This window comes from Salvia hispanica, chromosome 1 (assembly GCF_029641045.1).
Source record: "Salvia hispanica isolate PSC_SH4W2 chromosome 1, Shi_PSC_v1, whole genome shotgun sequence".
In the NCBI taxonomy this organism is placed as follows: Eukaryota; Viridiplantae; Streptophyta; class Magnoliopsida; order Lamiales; family Lamiaceae; genus Salvia; species Salvia hispanica.
In genome coordinates this window covers 48106491-48126040 of record NC_142692.1, presented here as the reverse complement: position 1 = coordinate 48126040, position 19550 = coordinate 48106491, and the positions used below count along the sequence as shown (strand labels likewise).

At 37.6% G+C, this 19550-nt stretch overlaps 1 protein-coding gene and 1 long non-coding RNA gene across 8 annotated transcripts; one reads left to right on the top strand and one right to left on the bottom strand.

Annotated features, from left to right (window-relative positions):
* Positions 1-245: 245 nt before the first annotated feature.
* Positions 246-4247, bottom strand: LOC125224409 (uncharacterized). The gene is made up of 3 exons (XR_016134382.1): positions 3897-4247; positions 1415-1574; positions 246-495 (listed from the first exon to the last, which is right to left on the bottom strand). It is a non-coding gene; the product is annotated as an uncharacterized LOC125224409 (long non-coding RNA).
* Positions 4248-8292: 4045 nt separating this feature from the next.
* Positions 8293-15816, top strand: LOC125221853 (auxin response factor 1-like). Of its 7 annotated transcripts, none has more exons than XM_089062867.1 (16): positions 8293-8610; positions 8754-8845; positions 9498-9608; positions 10136-10251; positions 10375-10470; positions 10600-10656; positions 11157-11309; positions 11392-11476; positions 11936-12026; positions 12113-12277; positions 12616-12735; positions 12813-12891; positions 13101-13266; positions 13387-13856; positions 14615-14805; positions 15266-15816. In XM_089062867.1, exons 3-16 carry the CDS (start codon positions 9560-9562, stop codon positions 15432-15434), a joined length of 2007 nt encoding a protein of 668 aa, XP_088918993.1. In that variant the 5' UTR covers positions 8293-8610; positions 8754-8845; positions 9498-9559; the 3' UTR covers positions 15435-15816. The 7 variants fall into 7 exon arrangements, with proteins under 7 accessions (XP_088918993.1, XP_047980110.2, XP_047980109.2 ...); XM_048124153.2 differs by having other exon boundaries at positions 8746-8845; XM_048124152.2 differs by lacking the exon at positions 8754-8845 and adding an exon at positions 9196-9270 and having other exon boundaries at positions 8294-8610; positions 9480-9608.
* The last annotated feature ends 3734 nt before the right edge of the window (positions 15817-19550 follow it).

Below are 19550 nucleotides of genomic sequence, written 5' to 3'. Positions count from 1 at the left end.
TATAATCGTAGTTGTAACCCTATTTTTTACTACCTTATATGGACTACTCCCTACTCCCTAGTTATGAATACACTTTTTTATTTTCTCCTATAACTAGTTCACAAACCCCATATAAGTGAAACAGTGAAATAGTCTTATCCAGTTGCTCTTCAAGTCCTTCTAAGAGCACTTTCAGTAATTCAGACTCTTTCTCTGCATTTTTAGCTCTGGATTCAATTCTTTTAAGCTAAACAAAATGGTGATGATTATTAAAACAATAAATTATCAATGTCTACCTTTCTATAAATAACGTAACTGGAGTACTTACACCAGCACTTATTCTAGAAACAGACAAATTTTGGTATCACTTCTCATTTGAACAAGCTCATTTTGAAGACGGTCATTTTCCTTATTTATGCTTTCTGATAGGGTATTTAGCTTCTCCTCTAATACGTGTGCTCTTTCTTCAGTTTTGGCCGCTGACAACTCAGCATTTTTGCGCAGACCCATCTCATTCTGAAATACAAACCAAGCATGAAATAACAATGAACAAAAAACACGACCAGGAAAACAAAGTGTAGGTATTAACAAGTGCTTAAACGAAATACTCCCTCCGTCCCACTTAAAATGAAACATTTGGGAATCGGCACGGGATTTTATGTAGTGTTGTTTTGTGAGTTGATGAGGAGAGAGTAAAGTAAGAGAGATGAAAAAGTAGAGATAGAGTTATTTCCATTTTAGGAAACGTTTCATTTTTAATGGGACAAACAAAAAAGAAAACGTTTCATTTTTAATGGGACAGAGGGAGTACTAAACAAAATAGCAACCGGAAAGCAACCTCATATGGAAAAATCACAATAAAATTTGGCAAAGATCTTCTACAAATAATAATGTTCCTTCAAAACCCACATTAAGAACAATATTCTTCTAAACTTTTAGTTAATTAATTTTGTTTTAGTTTTTTTTTTTGGCTCATAAATTTTCTGACAACAGATAAAGTTAGCAAACGAGATCAATTTCAAACTTGATGCCCAGAAAGAGAGAAGTTTTCCATTACTTAAAAGGTTAGACCTTTTCTCCACCCGCAATACACCAATCACTTTTATTAAAACCCCAGCCGCATTCATTAGGGCGATTGTTTGGGGTTAGAGCTTAGAGGGAGTACAACAGAAGAGCAAAGTAATGGTTTTCAGTATCTATGGTTTGAAACTATGAAGTGGGAGCCCTTCTCAAACATTACACAACTATCAATCTTGTAGACAATTTTAACTTAAATTCAGGTCCCAATACATACAGCATAATTTCTATGTGGTTGACCTAAAACATACAGCATAATGCAAAACCAGTAAGACAATACATTGATAAGAAACCAATTTTATAAGATCAAAATAAAATTTAGGCCCTGCAAATGGATAATGCTTAACTATGTATATACCTCAAGCTCATGAAAGACCTGTAGTTGTTTCCTTAGATGTTTTTGAGAAACATCGACCTCCTTCCTTAGTTGCTCCTGTAAAATATGTTCACATCCTCTAACAGCAGCTAGTTCCTGTTCGGTGTTGAAATTTTCTCTACGAGTTTCTTTCTCTCTGATTCTGTAAGAAGCAAAATTTATTTTTGGTGATGCAATCAATCGTCATAATATGGACCTACAGAAATTGTGAGAGAAACAAATAAAAATGCGACATCTTAACAGGTACATACGAATTGGTGAGTTATAGTCACGATTTATCTACTTGGAAATGGATATCGGCAGATGCTGTAAAGAAATTATAATTAATAACAAGTTCACTTTTCCGGAAGAAGAATACGAGATTGAAAGACTATATTGGATTGTCATTTCAAAAAAATTATTAAAAATGCTGCATGTGTTAAGCTTGTGGCGGAACAACACAGCTTGCAAGAAAGAGCAATGTGAGTGTGAAAGATAAGTATTTCCATCGTGCAATAGTTAGGCATGTAAAAATGGAGCTTCTCTAAGCTCGCTGGGAGGAGAACAAATTAAAAGTCTTCAAGTAATCAACTGCTAGTCAGTCCTAGCAAGAATCTCAGGGTATTACATATCATTCCAAGCACTTCGCCAAGAAAATGAAACATGACCAACATTCTGTACAGATAAACATTTAGAGAAAGGCACTGCACATATAAAAGATGATATATTTGGAACCATTTCTGGTAGACAGTTTCAAAAGCGTAGGTTTTTTTTTTTTTGGATCCGGGTTCATGGTATAAAGATAACTATGGAATCATCTGCAAGTAACAAAAAATAAATATGGGTAAGGTACTTAACATTCCAATCCTTTGGATCATCTAAGTTAAAGCAATTGAAGTTAAACACTTTTGCTGAAAGTATGGCGTGAGTTACTTCGGCGCCCCATCAACATCTTCACCATTTATTTATTTTCTATAGCTTGGGAGTTGTGATCGTGTAACCCCTGTTAACAACTTCAGAAACTTTAACCTAACAGGTTCAAAAGCTAGAAGAGGTATGTAATCTTTAAAACCGAAACCAACTAGCCCGTCAGATCACTAGTTCAACTAGTTGTGGATTTTTATAATAAATTTTGGGGAAAAAACATAGCTTCATAGAATGTATGCATGTCTATATGCATAAGTAGTAAGATATGAAACGTACAATTTGAGATTAACTCAGTCATCATGATATAAATACCCATTACATGATGATGAGCATATATGTTATTTGTAACAAATAAGAGCTCATTTATTAAACTTATCAGTCAGAATAAGATTTTATTAATATGGCTTTCTTCAATCTAGTTTTTCAAGTATTAAATTTAAATATAAGCATGTTACATAAATCTCCACAGAACAATTAAAAATAAAGCCCCAATATTCCTTCTTTTTCCTTTTTACTTGTTCCTAACCACCCCTACCATAATATAGAAAATCCTTCATAGCATGCGGAGATGCAGAAGCTTGTGATCAGCGAATCACAAATGTGGATGAATAATTCGACTAATAAAGTAATAATGAGCAATGAAGACATGCACATAACAAATGACAAGGAAAAAACAAGGAATTGGACTTTTCCAACATTTGCAGAGATGTAGAGGTATCTGAATATTTTTTTAAAAAAATATATTTGCAAATCAGCTAATTAATACTCACTCTATTTACTTAATGGTGAAATTCCCTTCAGTAATTCCTACAACAATGGAGAGGAACCACCGATGAGTTGAATTTCTAAATTCTGCTTTATCAGAAACAAAGAAGATTGCATTCTTTTCAGAATTAGTAAGAAGAGGTACAAAAATACTGTGACTGAAGGTAGCTGCCCTCTGGTAGATGATATAAAGGGATTTGTTGAATAGGAATCATAGCTCATTATCATATTGGGAAGAACCGGAAAAAACTGATCAAAAAATCCAGGAATTCCTATAAGTGCTTTAAAGTCTAGATTACACCATAAGCGCATACTACAGTCTTACCAGATTTTTCAAAACCTTCATTGAGTGTTTCAAATTTAGATTGATTAACGTGTGCTTATTTTTCTGCACTGCTTTATCGAAAAGTTCTGATTTCACCGCAATCAAATTTTTAGAACAAAGACATCAATCAGATCACAAAAACAAATAGACCGGCACTCAAGTATGCTATTAACCAACTCAAACACTAATATTGACGAGATTGGGAAACTTTCAAAACTTATAGTATAGTAAATTTCCAAAATGAGGTTATGTTAAACACGATGTGTTGATGGATTGCGCAACATAAACCAATGTTCTGCGGGATAACACACTAAATTTGATCCAGGAAAATGAATTATCGATTATTAGAAGCACAACGGGACAAAAGCATCATCAAAATACACCAATATGATCCGAACAATATAAGAAGTTTTGATAAAATAAACGGAGGTGAGTTATCGAATTGAACGGGGCACAAAAATAGCATACCATCTGCCGGCATTGATAGGTGCAGAGGTTACTGGAATCGAGTGGTCATGCGAATATTCCGGCACCGGCAAGTCCTCGTAGAATTGGTGCTCTGAGGCGTATTGTTGTTGGCGTTATTGTCTTTCTGCGGCGGAGATTCTGCCCTCCTCTTCCTCGGCTGCGGCGTTCTGAACTTCTGAGAATCATCTCCTCCAATTCTCTCTTCCTCGCTTCTAATTGAACAAAAGGACAGCACTATTTGAAATAGCGAAAACCATGGCGTCTCAAATTTAGCTTCAAATTTGAAATGGGGAAACCTCAAATTCGGGAACAAGATATTGTCAATATTTGGGGAACATCTGTAACTGTAACTCTAACTGGACAAATTTGATTAAGATCCATTTTTTATTATATGGACTATCGTTTTTGCAATATTTGGTGAACATTTTTAAGGCTAAAAACATTTTTTTATTATATATTATATATATATGCTTGCTTTAAATTGATTAAATTATTATATTTGATTGTTCTTAATCTTCAAGAATTGACCTATTTTAGCCTAAGTGATAAATTCATTAAATTTTAATGATCAATTCAGTTTTGACCAAATTATTATTTTTATTAAGTTGGTCTTTAACATTAGACTTTTGCTTTTATTTTTTTTTAGTTTTTGGTTTAGCAACATATTTTATGGAATTGACAAATAAAATTAATTAACTTTATGACATAAACAAATTATAATTAGTAAATTATATACTACTACGTTATTCCATTAAATTATGAATGTGAAAATTGAATGTAGTGTAAATAAAATGTCATTTTAAATCGAACCTCATTCATTAAGTGTTGCATTCGCATAGAAAAAAACTCATGATTTCAATAAACTTAAATTTAAACTCAACCTCAAGCTCAACTTCAACCTCAACTAAAGGTTGCTCGCTGGTCCACAACAGATGGTCAACATCAACTACAAAAATAGGAGTATCATCTAATTAAAATTTTAGATGCATAAAAATTGATTACGATAGCCATCGCTTTGATATGAATTCAACGTACTTAAATTTGTAGGAATACTTAGAGCATTACCAGTGGTGAAGGCTGCGGTGCTCGTCCGTCCGTCCCGCTGAGCATGATGCCGTCCGTCCGCCGATGATGCTCGTCCGTCCGTGCCACGTCCGTCTCGCTGAGCAGCACATGTGGCGACGTCTCATTCGCCAACGGCATAGCCGTTGGCTTATTTAATTTTTTTTTAAATGCGAAATTAATTGAAAAAAATGTTTTTAAATAAAAAAAATATTTTCCCACTTCCAAAAAAAAAATATATCCGTTTTCTTCCCACTTTTAATTTATTTTTCAATTTATTCCCTCAAAATTCCCATTTTCATCTATAAATACCCTCACTTCAACACAAAAAAATCACATTCTCATCTATTCTATCATCATCTACATTCTCTCATCTTTTTTCCTCATACTCTCTCATCTAAATTCCCACCACACTACACAATGTCCGGCTCCAGCGATCACCCCTCCGGCAATTGCGGTTGGAACCACGATTGATTCGACTCCGAGGCCGGATTTAGTCCGGAAACGCAATTTACGGCCCCTCCTCAAACCCAAGGTTCGCAAGCTCCGGGTGGCTACCGTCCTTACCCGGTGTACGACCTAAACGCCTCCGGGTTCAGGTGGGCACCCGAACCCGGATCGGGAGGGAGCAGCCGCTCTGTTCATACTCCTACTTCTACTCCTACTCCTCCTGTTCGTGGCACCCGCACCCCATACACTCCGGGTGAGATGATAGCGATGTTCAAAGCCTATTTGGCAGTCTCCGAAGATCCGGACGTTGGAACGAACCAAACCGGGGATACGTATTGGTGGCGCATCACTCGCCTCAACAATGAAACCCGCCCGGATGGAACCATCTATTGCAATGATAGTATGGTGCGCAATTGCATCTTCAGATGCAACTTAGAGATCGGTAAGTTCCAGGGGTACTTCCAACAGAAAGAGCGCGTGGCGGGGAGCGGCAAGAGCGAGCTCGACATCATCAGTGCCGCCTTGTCGACCTACCAAAGCTTGGAGTTTAAACCGTTCAAGTACCTCGCTTGTTGGCAGGAGGGACGCCAACATCCGAAGTATAGGGGTGGCGTAGTTGCATCCTCCTCCAGCAAACGGTCCAGGTCAGTAGCCCTATCCGACGGCGCCTCTAATGATGTGGCTACCCAGCTTGCCGGAACTAACTTGGGTAGCCCCGACGCTGGCCCGAGCAGTTCTCGCCCGCAAGGAATGAAGAAGGCGGCGGCCAACCGCCCCCGCTGTCGCGCCCCGATTCCATCCGCTCCCGCTCCCGCTCCCGCCCCGGCTCCCTTTGTGCCTCCTCCACCCCCGAACAACTCGTTGTGGACCCTCTTGGGCCAACTCTATTTGAACGATACGTCCAAGATGACTCCGGAGCAACTTGCAACACATGAGCAAATGATCCGGGGTCTCAAGAGGCAATTGGGGTTAGAGGAGTAGTCTTCCACGTGTGTAATTTTTAATTTGTAGAATTTTAATTATGTATTTTTTTATTTCCTAGGATTTTAATTATGTATTTTTATTTTTTAGTATTTTAATTATGTAATTTTTATTTTTTAGGATTTTAATTATGTAATTATTAATTTTTAATATATTTTTATAATGTAGAAATGTTTTTAATAATTGGAGTATTTAAATTGAATAATAGAATGGTGGGACCCTTAAGCTTGTCCTTAGCTAAGAGCACGGATGTGGGTGTTGTGCTCTTAGCTAAGGACAAGGAGTAAAAGTGGGTCCGGGCCCACCTCCGTGCTCTTAGCTAAGAGCACAGATGGGGATGCTCTTAGGTAGCCTAAAAACATATTAATACTCCCTTCATTCCCTATAAATAAAAACTTTTAAAATAACACGGACTTTAATGTATAATTGATAAAATAAGAGAGATAGAAAGAAAAATGTGTTAGTGGGAAATAGTTTACACCTTATTAGTTATTAGAGAGAAATAAATTTTCTAATAAAATTTTTTTATATTTTTAGGAAACAGTCCATAAAAAAAAGAATTTCTATTTTTAATAGATATAAGGAGTACTAGATTACCTTATCTCAAAAAACAGATGGTGTTACGTCAATTATTCATGAGCTTCGTTGCTTTTAAATTTTAACAAATTATAAGTAGGGAATGCTATATGATTTGATATGTATTACTAGTATTTATTTTACATGAATATTCAACGTGATATTATTTTAACATATAATGTTTTAGTGATTTTTAATCAACAACATCACTGTCATTTCTTGTAGAGAGACGCGAGGTTTACTATTTGTCGAGAATTGATGGAAACTCTCAGTTGAAGCCAAGTTCGTTGAAATTGCAAGATCTTGTGAGCGGATAGATGACTTGATGATTCAATGAATGAGGCTCGGTTGTAGATGATATTTTCTCTTCGATTTGCATGATTTAATTTATACGGAGTACTAATTTAATATGCAATGTAATTTTTTATAAATAAATTTGTTCATTTCTAAAGAATCTCAATTTAGTTGCTACGTAGATCGAGTATAGCAGTATGTTTTAACAACAAAGGAATGGGATAAAATGCAAAATTATGATGTTGAAACCAATTTAACAAATATACCCAACATAGCTGATTTTGTAAAACGGCAATATATTGATCCATAAGGATTTCACACGTTTTTAGGCCAGACTTCATTTGATTTGGGTGGATATAACATGATTTATTTGATATGAATTGTTTGTTTTGATAAATTTTAAATGAAACAATATTTAATTATAATCACATTTTCAACACTAATATTGTGTCAATCTTCAAAACAATTTGTACAAGCATCAATTGGGGTTTTAGAGAAAATTATGGCCATTTTACCAAAATTGGGAGAAGTAGTGTTTGGTGTATGAATCAGAAACCGCAAATATCACTTAAAAAAACCAAATCTTACAAGTTTTGGGATGTACTCCTATTACAGTACTAACACCTTTTAAAACACAATCTATAAGAGAGAGTGATCCTACTATATTTTTGCTTTCCAACTTCTCACTCCTAAATAATCAAATCACAACATTATAAAGAATATTAACTTAGAACATACAATTAGACTCTAAATTAAAAACTAAAAGGATCACCCATTTATTTAAAATATAAAGCAGCCCGTGTTAACAATTCATATTCAACAGTAGTACTCCTATTATTTAAAAGAAATTCAGCTACCGTTGAAAATAGTATGTGATTTGTGATACAGTTTTTGTCTGTTACTAATAACTAGGTAATCTAAATTTGCGTACTAAACCGGTAATGCTTCATTTATTAATTTGACATACGTGATTATATACACACACATCTATGCATACATATTTAATATAGTTTTAGAGAGAGAAAATAAACCAGCACTGTCGGCTTCAACCAAGCAAAGTCCATCCTCCCCAACATCCCCCCTTCTCTCTCTGTCTCTCTGTGGTTCATTTTATTTTTTTTTTTGTTTTTTTTTTTTGGAAAAAATCAATAATACTATATTCATTAAAGCGTGATAATAGCCTAAGATACTGATAATCCGGAGCTGGATTTAGCTTGTGAAGTTGCTTATTCAAGTTTAGTGAAGGAGAAGCCCGTGGACCGTGGTCATGATTGCAGGATAAATATGGCAACTGCTGATTTTCATAGGGTTTCGGTGCGCATCAAATTCCGAAAAAGCCGCGTCTGATTTGGTATGTTGCTCTATTCTATTTTGATCTAGGATTCTTCTCTAATTCGGATTTGATCGTGGCTCTCCCAATTGTCTATACGGCATATACATGCTAAAATTAAATGGGAAAAATTGAGCACGTGCTTGGATGTGGTAGAATTGCAGGAATCTTGAGTTGCGCTGGTGTGAAATAGGCTTAATAACTGGTTGGATCTCTCCTTGGAGGGTTTTGCGTTTGTTCTGAGAGTTCCTTCATGGTCAGTTTAGTTAGCCGTCGAATTTGACTTGTTTGAGTGTGAAATGAGATGAGTTTTACCGTTTTTTCTTGATATAAGCCTGTCATAATTTGATTGGATAAGAAGAATATACTTTTATTGTTAAGATGTTGAGCAGAGTCAATGAATGAGTTTATGACCAAATTCAGTGACGGTCTTGCTCCTTCCGAGTGCTGTTCGGCTTAGAATTATATTTAATTTCATCTTGATTTAACAAGTTACTTTTATTGATTATCTGCTATGCTCTAGTGTGATAGTCGATGAAGTAATGATATCTTTCAAAAGCATTGAGAAAAAGTATCTGATTGTGCTTTGCCAATAACATTATCCAGAACTTAAGGATTAAAAGACAAGCTGTTGCATCCTGTTGAAGGGTCACACCATCTATGTGATTTGCATTTGATAAGGTGTGGTGTAGACAAACTTTTATGCCTCATCTCACGCCAAAAGTGTGAGGCTTGAGGCTTAACTAAGGGCTTGCTTATTTGGATATGAGTTGATACTCTACCCATTTATATCTTCCCAGCAATAGAAATATTTGCCACTTCATTTATATCTTCTCAGCAATAGAGGTATATCTTCCATTTTCTGCAAGTAATATACTAATGTTATTCAGTGCATGCGACGTCGACAGCAAACTAGAGGAATCACAGACTTGGATATTGGCGTTACATTGAGTTTTGCGTTTGTTTTATAATGGCACACCTTGCTGCGAATCAGTTAGCTGGAGGGATCCCACCCACAGGTATGATTTTTTGATCATGAAACAATATACTTATTGTGAAATTAATGCTTCTAGTAGGTGGTTGGGTGTTTCGCAATAGTTCTCACGCCACAAGAGGGTTATCCCTTTCCATCATACAGTTCCTTATTAACTCGCTTGTCTTCCAACCTGCCGGATAATCTGTAGTTACTTGATTGTTTTTATATGATCGATTATTTATTCATCATTGAATTCATTGTGATGTTGTACTAGCATGAAATATTCACCTTGGTAGCTAGAGCTTCACCTTTGTATTGCTTGAAAGTAGAATATTACGGTGAATTGGTGATATCTGACAAAAAAACAGTGATGTTATATTGACTATTGCGTTGGAGGGGGGGGGGGGGACTCTGGATTTAATAGCCATGAGTCACCCATAAGTCACTGGTGATTAAAGACAATATATTTCCAGTGTCAAATGTAGCCATAACAGTTTGCTAATTTATGTATTAAGTTCAGTGATTGCACCATTTTGTCTTTCTCATTTCTTTTGATTTTTTTATTTTCAGGGTCTCCGAATGAAGCTTTGTATAAAGAACTTTGGCACGCCTGTGCTGGACCACTTATCGGCGTTCCTCGTGAAAATGAACGAGTTTATTACTTTCCACAAGGTCACATGGAACAGGTTCTGGTTTAGCCCTTCCATTATCTAATATATTCTGCGGAGTGCGATGTTGTTTTCTTCAGAATCTATCAACTGAGTTGCCAATCATTATTCCTAAATATTTTCTTTTTGCCTTTCTTCTAGCTCGAAGCATCTACACATCAGGGATTGGATCAGCAACTTCCTTCGTTCAACTTACCCAGTAAAATCCTTTGCAAAGTGATGAATGTTCAACTTCGGGTAAAATTCTTATTAATTTGATGTTCGAGCAACTGGACTTCATATAAGGCTGCTCTGTGTGCAAGATAGCCTTTTTTTTCTGCCACATCCCACATGTCTACTTTTAGTAACTTATTTATTTAATTTCAGGCTGAACCAGACACAGATGAGGTGTATGCTCAAATAACGCTTCTTCCCGAACACGATGTAAACACTGATGCCTTTTCACAAAGTTACTTCTTTTGTTTCCTAACTTTCCTTCAAGAATTGCTCCTCTTTTGGATTTGGAGTGGCAATGCTTGTAGTTCTGGTTTGGGTGGGGAATTAGACAGATATGTTGAATTAGCACAATATATCTGGATTTAAGTTCTTAGTTTGTAAAAAATTTAGCTCATATGAGTTAGTAATGCTAGGAAGAGTTTTGTTTGCTGGAGGATTTTCATATCTTTTTATGCTACTTGAAGATATGTGTGTTGTTAGCTTGTGCTAATATTTAGCAGATAGACTCTCTGACCTATGACCAAAAAAGATTTGGTTTCAAAGGTTTGACCTTGTTTTGTCTATGTTAGAAAAGGGGAATAATTGAAAATTGGTTTATCTTTCTTTAGTCTTAGCATGAAAGGCTAGTCAATTTATTCTAGCCACTGCTTGTATAACATTTCAAACATTGACACTAAGTCGTGGTATTTGGTACTCTGGTTTATCAGCAAAGTCCAGTCACAAGTCCTGATCCTCCATTACCAGAGCCTGAAAAGAGCACAGTTCATTCATTTTGTAAGACTCTCACTGCTTCTGATACCAGTACCCATGGTGGATTCTCGGTGTTAAGAAGGCATGCCGATGATTGTCTGCCCCCACTGGTAAGAAATTGAGAATATATGGATGTTTAAATGCCGAACCTCCTTGTCTCTATCTGTCTACTCATGGGATGGTAAATTGCAGGATATGTCTCAACAACCACCGTGGCAGGAGTTGGTGGCTTCTGATCTTCATGGGAATGAATGGCATTTCCGTCACATATTCCGAGGTTATAATCATTCCCACCTGTAGTGACATGGCATTATCTTGGCCCAGTGTTCAACTAGCAACTGAAATTTTTATAGTGTGCAGGATAGTTACATAGTTGTCTGTACTCATAATGGTGCGGCTTTAAATGATGAGATAGTCCACTAAGTTCAGAAAATATCCTTTTAAAACTAAGTAATTAAATTTAAGATGTGATGTGAATGCCAGAAAAAAAAGTTGTATGTATTATTTGAGAAGATTTGATCAGAATGGGCTGCTACTATATTAGCTGTTTGTGACTTGTTGCACACCGAAGTTTGTCTGTTGTTTATGTACACATTTTAGATAAAAGACATCTACACTGGGAAACCTGCTATGTGAATTATTATTTGTTTTGCATTGGGATGAACTAGAAAATCCCGTCACTATAGTGCTTAAACCAGCTGTCGTCCACAATAATGTGGACGGATGTTATTCTCAGGTCAACCACGGCGTCACTTATTGACTACTGGCTGGAGTGTGTTTGTCAGTGCAAAAAAACTGGTTGCTGGAGATGCTTTTATCTTCCTAAGGTACTTCTATATTAATTTATACTGATTTTTCTTTTCATGTTATCATTAGATAAAATTAATAATCTCTCTTTTTTATATTTTGGCAGAGGGGAAAATGGGGATCTCCGAGTAGGTGTACGCAGGCTTATGAGACAAGCAAACAACATGCCATCTTCTGTTATATCAAGTCACAGCATGCATCTTGGGGTTCTTGCAACTGCCTCACATGCCATCTCGACTGGAACCTTATTTTCAGTCTTTTATAAACCAAGGTTATTAGATCTTCTCTTTCTATTTTGATGTTTTGCAAGGAGTGAATAACAGTAGTTCGTCCTGTCATAAACTAACTAAGGTTAATTGGTGCGTGCCTTAGTATGTTAATGTTGCTCTAGTTTTAAGACTACACTAAAAATGATGATAAATGAAATGATCTCATGGTAAAACAGCATGTTCCATTTTCTACCCCTAATGGAGCTATAATGCTTAATGATCTCATTGGCTTGGTGATGTTACGTTTGACTGTTTCAGCACTTTATGCTCTTGCCATTCTCTTCTTTGCACTGGTTTCTTTCAATAATTACATTATGAATTTGCAATTATTTGTGATCAGGACTAGTCGATCTGAATTTATAGTAAGTGTTAACAAGTATCTGGAAGCTCAAAATCTCAAGCTGTCAGTAGGGATGAGATTTAAGATGAGATTTGAAGGTGAAGAGGTACCTGAAAGAAGGTAATATTACTACTGATGAACTTGTCATGAGTAATGTGTAGTTTGACTGCAACACCCATTCTTTCATGTTAATGCAGGTTCAGTGGGACTATCGTTGGCGTTGGAAATAACAATGCTACTTCTCGATGGCCTGATTCTGAGTGGAGATCTCTGAAGGTACTATTTGCGTTCAATGTAGCTTGTTGGGAGGTCCATGCTTTGCTCATCTTGACCCTTGACTACATAGTTTCTATAAAGATGGCATGATGTTCTGCTCTTGTGGTGCATTTGCTATATGATTATAAGTAAAATGTTGGCTGATGGCTAAGTTCTGTATTTGGATGGCAATAAACATTTAATCTTTCTGTTTATTTTTACATGTCCAGGTCCAATGGGATGAACCTTCGGCCATAGTACGTCCAGATAGAGTTTCAGCATGGGAAATAGAACCCCTAGTTGCAGCAATTCCTCCAAACCCACAGACTCAACAAAGGAATAAGCGGGCACGACCCCTTGTTTTGCCTTCGCCAGCGCAAGATCCATCTCCACTTTGTACTCACTCTCTCTCTCTCTCTATATATATATATATAGGCATACATATATCTAATGATGATGATAATCAATAATACATTTTGCAATATGCTTTTTAACAAATCACATAAATCTCAATAGGTATCTGGAAGTCAACAGTTGACTCCCCATCAGCATTTGCCTGTAGTGATCCATCACGTGGTCAAGACACGTTTCAATCGCCAAAGATCAGCGATGGAACCAAAATTAGTGGAATCAATTTTAGTAAGAACTTGGTACCGGTCTCTAGCAAGTCTGTATACCAGCCTAATCAAGTAGAAACTGCTGCAGAGTCATTTACTCCCCCCAGTGAAAAAAGGCAGGCAAATGGCTGCAGGCTGTTTGGAATTGAGTTGCTTGACCATTCTTCTATTGAAGCTACATCACCAGCCATTCAATCTGAAACAGCTATTGAGGATTCTCATGTTCCTCTGTATGCTGATTATGATCAACATTCTGAACCATCAGACCGTAACCCATCTCACGCTCCCTCAGCCAGTTGTGATCCTGATAAGTCATGCCTTAGATCCCCTCATGATGCACACAACAGGCAAATCCGCAGCTGCACAAAGGTAATTCTTTCATTACATGTACTGCCTTGTTAATAAACAATGAGATTAAACTGAAATGTTCAATATTAGTTTTGTTTTAAACCAGAATATAGAGTGTTGGGGCTGGGCCGGTTGGGGCTGCTAGTCAGGTTTTCATATCTTTCCGGAATTCCTCTAGGATTCTTATTGGATATTTATCCAACTGAAAGTAGCATATCTTGGATCTCTTTCTGATTATGCTCTTCTGCGCCTTCTTGTTTAACTATGGTTTTGCGAAATGATTACTACTCCCTCCGTCCCGGCTAAGATGACACATTGCTTAGCCGGCACGGGATTTTAGGAGTTATTGGTTAAAGTGTTTAATTGGAGAGAGAGAAGGTGAGTGTAAGTATTAAAGTAGAGAGATAAAGAAAGGTGAATATTTTAATAGGAGTGAGAAAAAGTGGTTGAGTGTATTAATTGGAGAGAGAAAGTTACCAAAAAAGGAAATGTGTCATCTTAGGTGGGACAAACTAAAAAGGAAAACGTGTCATCTTAAGTGGGGTGGAGGGAGGAGTATTTTATTGTGTTGGATATGGTGGTGTTGTAATTACATTCTAGAGTGCTTCATGTGTTGTTAGACTAGAACTTATGAGAGATTAACAAATACTTGCATAGTAGGCATGCTTTAAGAAATATTTATGATTAAATTTTGAGGAGCAGACTGCACTTTATTTTGTTTGATTAGAACTTAGAATACTGGATTTTTGAATGTTGTATGATCATGAATTATTACTTAGGTTCACATGCAAGGAATTGCTGTTGGCAGAGCAGTGGACCTGACTAGGTTTGATTGCTATGAGGATCTGCTCAAGAAATTCGAAGAGATGTTTGAAATTACAGGGGAGCTCTCTGGTTCAACCAAGAAATGGCAAGTTGTCTACACTGATGATGAGGATGACATGATGATGGTTGGAGATGACCCATGGCAGTTGAGTCGAATTTACTTGATTCTCTCACCTTTCTTTTCAAATATTGTTTACTAAATCTCTTACAGGTCTAAATTTACTTCAAGTTGTCTTATGACCTCCCTAATCAATATGTTCTGTTTGTTAGTATGGCTTATCATATTATGGGCCACTTATACTGCTGCTAGGGTTTATATCAACATTGCAATGGTCTTAACTTGCCTAATCATTCTCTATGGAAGAGATCATGTAAGAGATTACATAGTTGACTTATTCCCGTTCAAGCTAGGCTGTTCGTGTTCTTTGCATCGTTTTTCCTTCTCAAATTTTACAAACACATCATTCATTGTGATCATGTTCATGCTTCTCCAAATGCCTTTTGTTTCTCACTTGTGTTTGTGTAACTTTGGTTTGCATTGTAAAGGTTTGCCTGTTTCCCGGACATACATACCACAAATGCTAATACTTTGTCATGATTTTTAGTGAATTTTGCACCATGGTAAAGAAGATATATATATACTCAACCGAGGAAGCGAAGAGGCTCTCCCCCAAGATAAAGCTTCCCCTGGCAGAGGTCAAATCCGAGAAACTCCTGTCTGATGGAGCTGCGGGCACTGAAGAACAGTCTTCAACTGTTGGATCTGGTTACTGATGGAGTCTTGCCTACGTTCGAGTTGCAATAAGGTTGAAAGTTCTCCGGGAAAAGGTTAATGACGATGGAGACGATACCAACATTTGACCAGCAATTTTGTTTCTAAGCTGCCAAGATGCCACAAAATACATATTGCTTAATAATAATTTTCTGTGGGAATGTGGTGCCACGACGATAAGAATTCTTGATAGTATTGTTTGTTTTTATGAGGAGAATCTCATGATACTTTGGTTGTTTGGATCTGGGTTAGCTGTCTGTGTCGTCTAGTTGTTTTTGTGTTGTAGGCATTTTATGTATATATAATACTCCTACCCGTTGTTTCCCCTTGAAATCTACTCATGTGTCTTGCATCTTTTTTTTTTAAGTAATAATTTTTCCTGTTTATTGTGTGCGATGAATTTCTATACTATGAACCCATAACTTTTCATTGGAAGGTGCTATATCAGCACTTCTCTGCTCATTTCTTGTACTCCCTTCATTTCGGCTAAATTGTCTAAGTCCGTCTTTTGTGTGGGGTGAAGTGGTGTTTCTTGGTTTTATAAAGTTTGGTGGCCTCAAAATGATTCGAGCCTGAGACCGCGAAGGAAGAAGTCGCACTGTTGAGAAACACTATCTTCAACGGTCAACTAGATTAGTTGAGCTGGATGAGTCGATCCAACGACTGAGATTTACGGAGAGATAATCTTGAATACGGACCTTTGATCTCAAGGAAGTAGTCTGGGGATCTGGTTGCTCAATTAAAAACAGAAAGGGGGAAGAAGATGAGGCAGTAGGTTGCGAGAGAGAGAAAATAAGATCAGCTGAAATTTGATCCTTGAGAGTTCATCACCAGCTGCGAAGTCATCAGCTAGCGATTGTAGATTGCTTGTTCCATTTTTCTTCTTTGTAATTCTTGATTCCAAGTGTAGCAAGTTGTACTCACTAAACCCGAAATAATATTGAGTGCTCGTTCTTCCGTGGATGTAGACTTACGTCGAACCACGTAAAATCATTGTGTCTATTTCTTTTTCGTTCGTGTTGTTCATCGCAAAATCAACAATTGGCGCCGTTTGTGGGAATCGATTGATGGCGATGGCGCGGTATGAAACCGAAAAGTTCAATGGGAAAAATGATTTCGGGTTATGGAAGGTGAAAATGGAGGCTCTACTCACGCATCAGGGAATAGATGATGCGCTCGATTAAACCAAGTTTGAAGAAAAGCCATCCGGAAAGCAGTTGGAGATCTTGAAGAAAACAATTAGTGTCCTCATCTTAAACCTTGACGACAAGGTATTGAGGGAAGTCGCAAGGGAGCAGTCTGCTGCTTCGATTTGGAAGAAGCTTGGGGAGCTCTACATGACCAAATCCCTCTTCAACAGGTTATATCTGAAACAACGTCTATATTCTTTTAAATTCAGTGATGAGAGATCCATTGGGGATCAGTTAGATCAATTCAATAAGATATTAGATGACCTTGAGAATGTTGATGCCAAGATGGAGGAAGAAGATAAGGCTATAGCTCTATTAAATGCCCTTCCCAAATCTTATGAGCACCTTAGGGATGCTATGTTGTATGGGCGGAAAGAGGCAATAAATCTTATTGAAGTTCAATCTGCATTGAAATCGAAGGATTTGCAAAAGTCCAACAATACTCTGGAAGGGTCTGGTGAGTTGCTGAATGTCAAGAAGTTCAAGCCAAAAGGAAAAGGCAAGTTCCCTAAAGTGCAATTTCAGAAGCCGAAGGATAAGGATGAGAAGAAAGAAACCAGGTCTTGCCATTATTGCAAAAAACCTGGACACCTCAAGAAAAACTGCTATTCTTGGAAAAGAAAGCAAGAGGAGGATGCTCAGGGCCAAGGATCATCTGATGTTGTGCAAGAAGCAGATGAGGTACATGTTTTGAATGTCATGGAAAATGATATAGGGAGAAGATGGATAGTTGACTCAGGATGCAGCTTCCATATTTGTTCTCACAGTGACTGGTTTGATAGCCTTAAACCATCTCAAGGCTCTGTGCTACTAGGCAACAATCAAGTTTGTATGGTCCAAGGCATTGGGAATATAAAGCTAAGGATCAAGGATGGTTCTCTATTACTGCTGAGTAAAGTTAGACTGATCACTGAGATTAAGAGGAACCTGATATCCTTAGGTATACTCCAGTCCAAGGGTTGTGAGTTTAAATCCTTAAATGGAGATTTGCAGATTTCTAAAGGCTCTCAAGTTTTGGTAACAACATTTAGAAGGAATAGTTTGTACTATGTCGATGCAGATGTTGTAGTGGGTGAATCCTATTTGGCAGTTAAAGATGGGGGAGAAATTTGGCACAGAAGATTGGGACATGTAGGTGAAAAAGGACTCAAGATGCTCAAGTCAAAGGGCCTCATCAGTTATCAAGGTCTTGAGTCTATGAAGAAGTGTGAAGAGTGCATTATGGGAAAGGGAAAAAATTGCCCTTCCCAAAGGGGCAGCACACATCTAAGTCTCATCTGGATTATGCCCACAGTGACTTGTGGGGGCCAACTGAGCCTCTCAGTCTAGGTGGAGGCACTAAAGACCCACAAATATCTTCAGATGGTTAGAAAGATGCTGGTTCTTACAAGTTGGCTAGAGATAGACCAAGAAGAGAGATCAAGCTGCCAGAGAAATCCTCAGATTGTGAGATGACTTTCTATGCTCTATGTGCTGTAGAAGGTATCTTGTTTGATGAGCCATGAACTTTCAGCGAGGTGATACGCTCGGATTTTGCACTAATTTAAGGCCGTTATTTGGTCCGTTTTTGATGTCAAAGTCACTCTACACGTCCATTATTTGCATATTTTGTCTATTTTGGTATTTTGACGTGTTTTGTGAGAAATGTGCATAATTGAGCCGAAAAAGGGAGCCAAAACGCAAAGTCTGGAAATCTGGAGTCAGACGGCAACTGGCGACCGCCGCGGATTTGTGCGGCGACCGCCGACTCCCGGGAGGCAGTGCAGTGCAGCGGTCTGCCTCGGAAAATTACACTTGGAAGAGAAGTCTCGCCCGGCGACCGCCAGAAGTCGTGCGGCAGTCCACTGCCAAAGAGATAGACTCTCTGGACTCCAACGCGGCGACCGCCGGCCAAGGTGCGGCGGCCCGCCGAAGAAAGGCGGCGAATCCGAGATGCCCTAGATTTGCTCCAAGATTGACCATATTTTGAAGATCTTTTCCTTCTACAACAAGGATTGGCTTCCCCATACAAATTAGACCTCAAACTTCATCAAAAAGAGAGAGCTTCTACTTGCAAAATAATTCATGGAGATCAAGAGCTAGAGTACTTCACTTGTGCAAGGAGTTGAAGAAGGATTTCAAGAACATCAAGAACGACAAGGATTCAACCTACGGGTTTTATTTGCTTTAGTTTTATGTTCAAATTGCCTTCCCTTCAATCTATGTGTTTAGCTTATTTCATTATGTGTAACTAAACTCATAGGATTCTAGGGATGTGTTAGTAACGACTTTGGTTATACAATTCCTTTTTCTAAATATCCGTTTTGTTTTTACTTTGTTTATTCCTTAAGTAGTTCTGAGGCTGCATGATTGAGTGACACAATTGTGTATGATTTAATATAGCTTGCTTCATAACTGTGAGAGAGTTCTAGTGAGTTAGATTCACTTAGTAGACGCTACAGTTAGCTTCCCTTAAAACGACACTGTTAATTGAGAGTGAGGACTTTTCAAGGGTCTTAGGAGCTATTCGGAGTTACGTGTTAGGATTGACAACCCTAATCTTGTAATCAACGTTTGCATCGCATGAGCATAAGCTAGGTGACTCGTCCTATCAAAGTAATAACTGTGCTAGTTTATTGTAGTTTGGAATTTTTATGACCATAACTGTGAACGCATTTAGTTGTTAATTGTCTTCTATTGTTTTCTGTTTTCAAAGTTTTCCAAAACTTTCTGTTCTTCCAAATAGTAATTGAGTCTTAGTAGAGGATAGACTCTTTGTGTTTGCCTTCCCCGTGTTCGATATACCGGTACTGACCTTTGGCTATACTATATATACTCTGTATACTTGCAGGTTTATTTAGTGCTAAAAAATAGTGCATCAAGAGGCTATGGAAAGTGTTGAGAGAACTCAATGGATCATAGCAATGGTGGAAGAAATTGAATCATCGC

Coding starts and splice junctions, on each gene's coding strand:
- LOC125221853 (XM_089062867.1), top strand. CDS start 9,560: ATGGCACACCTTGCTGCGAATCAGTTAGCTGGAGGGATCCCACCCACA. Junction 11,477..11,935: donor TTTCCGTCACATATTCCGAG/GTTATAATCATT, acceptor TGTTATTCTCAG/GTCAACCACGGCGTCACTTA. Junction 13,267..13,386: donor GCAAGATCCATCTCCACTTT/GTACTCACTCTC, acceptor AAATCTCAATAG/GTATCTGGAAGTCAACAGTT.